The following is a 6,442-nucleotide window of genomic DNA, read 5'->3' on the forward strand; positions in this document are numbered from 1 at the left end:
AGCTGAATCTAACACAACAACAAGTTACAGACATTTGGAATTATACAATCAATTAAATGCTCCGGCACTAATTTAAACATGGGTTGTTTTGAACAGTGTGCTATAAGGTGCCTGGCAGCTGGAGCCAGAGAGCCACAAGGTGCCTGGCAGCTGGAGCCAGAGTGCCACAAGGTGCCTGGCAGCTGGAGCCAGAGTGCCACAAGGAGCCTGGCAGCTGGAGCCAGAGAGCCACAAGGTGCCTGGCAGCTGGAGCCAGAGTGCCACAAGGTACCTGGCAGCTGGAGCCAGAGAGCCACAAGGTGCCTGGCAGCTGGAGCCAGAGTGCCACAAGGAGCCTGGCAGCTGGAGCCAGAGTGCCACAAGGTGCCTGGTAGCTGGAGCCAGAGTGCCACAAGGTGCCTGGCAGCTGGAGCCAGAGTGCCACAAGGTGCCTGGCAGCTGGAGCCAGAGTGCCACAAGGTGCCTGGCAGCTGGAGCCAGAGTGCCACAAGGTGCCTGGCAGCTGGAGCCAGAGTGCCACAAGGTGCCTGGCAGCTGGAGCCAGAGTGCCTCAGGGAGCCTGGCAGCTGGAGCCAGAGTGCCACAAGGTGCCTGGCAGCTGGAGCCAGAGTGCCACAAGGAGCCTGGCAGCTGGAGCCAGAGTGCCACAAGGTGCCTGGCAGCTGGAGCCAGAGTGCCACAAGGTACCTGGCAGCTGGAGCCAGAGTGCCACAAGGTGCCTGGCAGCTGGAGCCAGAGTGCCACAAGGTGCCTGGCAGCTGGAGCCAGAGTGCCACAAGGTGCCTGGCAGCTGGAGCCAGAGTGCCACAAGGTGCCTGGCAGCTGGAGCCAGAGTGCCACAAGGTGCCTGGCAGCTGGAGCCAGAGTGCCACAAGGTGCCTGGCAGCTGGAACCAGAGTGCCACAAGGTGCCTGGCAGCTGGAGCCAGAGTGCCACAAGGTACCTGGCAGCTGGAGCCAGAGTGCCACAAGGAGCCTGGCAGCTGGAGCCAGAGTGCCACAAGGTGCCTGGCAGCTGGAGCCAGAGTGCCACAAGGTGCCTGGCAGCTGGAGCCAGAGTGCCACAAGGAGCCTGGCAGCTGGAGCCAGAGTGCCACAAGGTGCCTGGCAGCTGGAGCCAGAGTGCCTCAAGGAGCCTGGCAGCTGGAGCCAGAGTGCCACAAGGTGCCTGGCAGCTGGAGCCAGAGTGCCAGGAGAACATCACCTCGAAGGCCACTATACCCGCATGAGAGACCTCATAACTACTGTACCTTATATGCTGTACCCTTATATAACACTTTCTTCCTGCACCCTTATAATGAATATCATTCTTTGCTGTGTACTTCAGAGGATCTCCGTCAACCGGCAAAGTTGATCTTTTCACGTAACTCTTCCTCCTGGAGCAATAGTGCAGGAAGGAACAACATTCACGCCACAGAAAGGATAAAAATCATGTCAGATGACATGAGGATAAATTAAATACAGGAGTCAAGTTTAAAAGCGAGCTGCTGTATGACAAACGAAAAAGAAAACATAGGAGGAAGAAAGAATTACGGTGTCTTCTGACTGTAACTTTATTGTATTCTGTGTTAGTATTTTATTATTATTATTGTCTACCACAGACGTGGCCAAATATTTACAATGCTAACTAGCATATATACATTTAAGGGGGAGAAGAAGAAGAGGGAGAAAGGGTACATCGAGGACGAGAATAAGTGACAGAGAGAAGATAAATGGAGACATAGAGAGGTAAAGGAATAACGAAAGACGTTACAGGCAAACACTAAGTGACGTCATCAAGACGGAATACGAGTAGTCATCAATTTGTCTGGCCAGTGTGAGCATTCTGCAGTATCGGCGCATCCGATCCCTTGATCGGGGCTCACCATAGCCCGTGCTTCTTGCCCCCACTCCTGTGCCAGGTAAGTTACGGGCTCACCATAACCCGTGCTACTTGCCCCGCTCCTGTGCCAGGTAAGTTACGGGCTCACCATAGCCCGTGCTACTTGCCCCGCTCCTGTGCCAGGTAAGTTACGGGCTCACCATAGCCCGTGCTACTTGCCCCGCTCCTGTGCCAGGTAAGTTACGGGCTCACCATAGCCCGTGCTACTTGCCCCGCTCCTGTGCCAGGTAAGTTACGGGCTCACCATAGCCCGTGCTACTTGGAACTTGTTCCGAGTAGCTGAATCTATAACAACAACAACAACCCTTGATCGTCCGATCCCTTGAGCGTCTGATCCCTTGAGCATCCGATCCCTTGAGCGTCCGATCCCTTGAGCGTCCGATCCCTTGAGCGTCCGATCCCTTAAACGTCCGATCCCTTGAGCGTCCGATACCTTGAGCGTCCGATCCCTTAAACGTCCGATTCCTTGAGCGTCCGATACCTTGAGCGTCCGATCCCTTGAGCGTCCGACCCCTTGAGCGTCCGATCCCTTGATCGTCCGACCCCTTGAGCGTCCGATCCCTTGAGCGTCCGATCCCTTAAACGTCCGATTCCTTGAGCGTCCGATACCTTGAGCGTCCGATCCCTTGATCGTCCGACCCCTTGAGCGTCCGACCCCTTGAGCGTCCGACCCCTCAATCACCAACAACATTCCGCAGTATTCGACGCAGAAGACAATTCAACCCTACCCTCCATAAAAAAAATCCATCTTGGCGAACCGTAGTCTCGGACCTCACAGGTACTCAACGTCAGGTCCTGATCGTTCTTTCGGTAATGAACGGCCTCGTTCAACTTATACACTCTTAGCGACCGGCACGAGTGTACTGGGCGGCCGTGCTACTGTTCCTGACGTACTGGGCGGCCACGCTACTGTTCCTGACGTACTGGGCGGCCACGCTACTGTTCCTGACGTACTGGGCGGCCACGCTACTGTTCCTGACGTACTGGGCGGCCACGCTACTGTTCCTGACGTACTGGGCGGCCATGCTACTGTTCCTGACGTACTGGGCGGCCACGCTACTGTTCCTGACGTACTGGGCGGCCATGCTACTGTTCCTGACGTACTGGGCGGCCACGCTACTGTTCCTGACGTACTGGGCGGCCACGCTACTGTTCCTGACGTACTGGGCGGCCATGCTACTGTTCCTGACGTACTGGGCGGCCATGCTACTGTTCCTGACGTACTGGGCGGCCATGCTACTGTTCCTGACGTACTGGGCGGCCATGCTACTGTTCCTGACGTACTGGGCGGCCATGCTACTGTTCCTGACGTACTGGGCGGCCATGCTACTGTTCCTGACGTACTGGGCGGCCATGCTACTGTTCCTTACGTACTGGGCGGCCACGCTACTGTTCCTGACGTACTGGGCGGCCATGCTACTGTTCCTGACGTACTGGGCGGCCACGCTACTGTTCCTGACGAGAGGAACTGGAGGAGGGAGGGGGGGGGGGAAGGAACTTCAACCACCAATCACTGAGCTCCTGAAAAACCTCGTAAGTGCCCAGGATATAAAAAATAGATATTTTCGACCACTGGATGGGATAAGAAATATATATATTCTTTCATTACGATCCACCATCATAATATCTTGACTGCAAAATTGAAGTGGTAAAGATGCAATGGCTTGGACACACCGCTGTAGGAACATGGGGGGGGGGGGGGGAAGAGAGTGATGCTTCCTCTGAACGTGATTCTTTTTCCTTATGCAAGCTTTAGGTTCTAAATCCTTTACGACACTTCCTTGGGTGGAGGGTCAGTCTTTACTGCATCTAACTGGCATACAGCTTGAGCTGCGGCTTGAAACTCTCTCGCTAATGACTTTCTTCAGGTCATTAGAAACATTGTTAGACTTCGTAAAGACACTATTATATTTACTCTTTCGAGAAATGGATATAACCGCTTATGTATCTCAAACTTTAATGAAACGTCAATTGGAATTTTGATGCTCACGTGAGGTGAGACTCTGTGTAAAATATTTAGCTCTGTAAATCATCAGAAAACTGATGGAATAAAGTTTTACTTGGGATCTGAAACTCCACTGACAAACTGAGTTCGGCTGGAAACCTGAATGGTAAGCTTAGAGCGTGTATGTGTGTGTTATCTTGAGGTTATCTTGAGATGATTTCGGGGCTTTAGTGTCCCCGCGACCCGGTCCTCGACCAGGCCTCCACCCCCAGGAAGCACCCCGTGACAGCTGACTAACACCCAGGTACCTATTTTACTGCTAGGTAACAGGGGCATAGAGTGAAAGAAACTCTGCCCATTGTTCCTTGCCGGCGCCCGGGATCGAACCCGGGACCACAGGATCACAAGTCAAGTGTGCTGTCCGCTCGGCCGACCGGCTCCTATGTGTGTGTGTGTGTGTACTCACCTAGTTGTACTCACCTAGTTGTGTTTGCGGGGGTTGAGCTCTGGCTCTTTGGTCCCGCCTCTCAACTGTCAATCAACTGGTGTACAGATTCCTGAGCCTACTGGGATCTATCATATCTACACTTGAAACTGTGTATGGAGTCAGCCTCCACCACATCACTTCCTAGTGCATTCCATTTATTAACTACTCTGACACTGAAAAAATTCTTTCTAACGTCTCTGTGGCTCATCTGGGTACTCAGTTTCCACCTGTGTCCTCTTGTTCGTGTCCCACCCGTGCTGAAGAGTTTGTCTTTGTCCACCCTGTCAATTCCTCTGAGAATTTTGTAGGTGGTTATCATGTCTCCCCTTACTCTTCTGTTTTCCAGGGATGTGAGGTTCAGCTCCTTTAGCATTTCCTCGTAGCTCAATCCTCCTGTGTGTGTGTGTGTGTGTGTGTGTGTGTGTGTGTGTGTGTGTGTGTGTGCGTGTGTGTGTGCAGTAAGTCAAATGAGGATTTATGACTCTAGGTTTTCTAGTAACAAGCGATTTCGCAAACAAAAATCAAATCGACCATAATGAAAACACTCCACATATTACAACACTACACAAGGACGGAGAAGTGTGTGTGCTCAATAAGTGTGTGCACACGCAGAAGTGTGCAGCACACGCAGAAGTATGTGCTCAATATTTTCTCCGGCAAGAACTCTACTGCACGGAGTACTATGCTATCTATACACCCTGCATGCTTAATAAAATGCGCATGAAATATATAGCCGGACATTATTCACCTCTTTCATTAGTCAAGCTATTTTCATTTGTTATCCACTTCAGTATGGCGAATATTTTACCTGATTACTACTTCAATTTATCGCCTCGTAATTTCCATTTCTAAATTTCACCTCCACCAAGACTGTACATCACCGGTTGGGCTTTTAAGTTGCGTGTAAATTTTGAAAGTAGTAGTAGTAGTAGGCATCCATCAGTCTCAGGAGACTATGGAGTTGGGCTCTGGTGTCGGCCTGGTTTGGAGTGGCCTCACCAGGGCACAAAGCCAGGGTAGGTTGATTCGGGGGAGAAGCTGTTACCCATGCAGCAGGTCCCCCCTTCTCCACGGCGCCGAAAGTCTACAATGGCATACGCCAATACGATTGGTTCCAGCGCCGTCGCATTTTGAATGTACACAGTACACTAGTTGGTAGAACATCAGCTATGCTTCTTACAGGTCGGTGTTCGATCCCCAATGTGTCCAAGTGGTTATATAGGTTCAGTTCTTACCCCACTGTCTTACCCCTGCTCCTTGTCCTCAAGCGCCTCCTTAGCACTATGTTAGTGCTTTCTCCTCGTCATTACCTCAGCACTTATTTCTACTCCAACAGATCTTATAGAGGTTATCTTGAGATGATTTCGGGGCTTTAGTGTCCCCGCGGCCCGGTCCACGACCAGGCCTCCACCCCCAGGAAGCAGCCCGTAACAGCTGACTAACACCCAGGTACCTATTTTACTGCTAGGTAACAGGGGGCATAGGGTGAAAGAAACTCTGCCCATTGTTTCTCGCCGGCGCCCGGGATCGAACCCGGGACAACAGGATCACAAGTCCAGCGTGCTGTCCACTCGGCCGACCAGCCCCCAAGTCAAGGCATTGTTAAGTATAATACCCCGCGAGCACTCCCTGGCTCGCGGAGCCGTTTGGGCACGTGATGGTGCTCTGCACCACAAATCAAACGCGATAAATCCGAATACTTACGAGTGATGTAAGGCATACAATGGGGGTCTTAGACTTATGATAGCTCTCAGGCTTCAATATTTCTCTGGTGTGATAGATAGCATTAGCCTACGCGGCCACCACCAAAACGGCCGGGTTTCGAACCTCGCATAAAAGCAAGACCATAATATGTATATATATATATATATATATATATATATATATATATATATATATATATATATATATATATATATATATATATATATATACCTAGAGATGCACTTTTTTATTATTAAGAGACCAGTGAAATCAAAATATCCCAGGAAACATTATTATTATTAAAAAGAGCAAGCATACATAGGGAGCCGGTCGGCCGAGTGAACAGCACGCTGGACTTGTGATCCTGTGGTCCCGGGTTTGATCCCGGGCGCCGGCGAGAAACAATGGGCAGAGTTTCTTTCACC

At 51.3% G+C, this 6,442-nt stretch overlaps 1 protein-coding gene across 1 annotated transcript; it reads right to left on the bottom strand.

Moving 5' to 3' along the window:
• Window positions 1-2,723: 2,723 nt before the first annotated feature.
• LOC138371822 (protein SON-like) lies at window positions 2,724-3,296 on the bottom strand. The gene has a single exon (XM_069336846.1). It carries the CDS (start codon window positions 3,294-3,296, stop codon window positions 2,724-2,726), a length of 573 nt encoding a protein of 190 aa, XP_069192947.1.
• Between the last annotated feature and the right edge of the window lie 3,146 nt (window positions 3,297-6,442).

This window comes from Procambarus clarkii, chromosome 37 (assembly GCF_040958095.1).
Source record: "Procambarus clarkii isolate CNS0578487 chromosome 37, FALCON_Pclarkii_2.0, whole genome shotgun sequence".
Classification (NCBI taxonomy): Eukaryota; Metazoa; Arthropoda; class Malacostraca; order Decapoda; family Cambaridae; genus Procambarus; species Procambarus clarkii.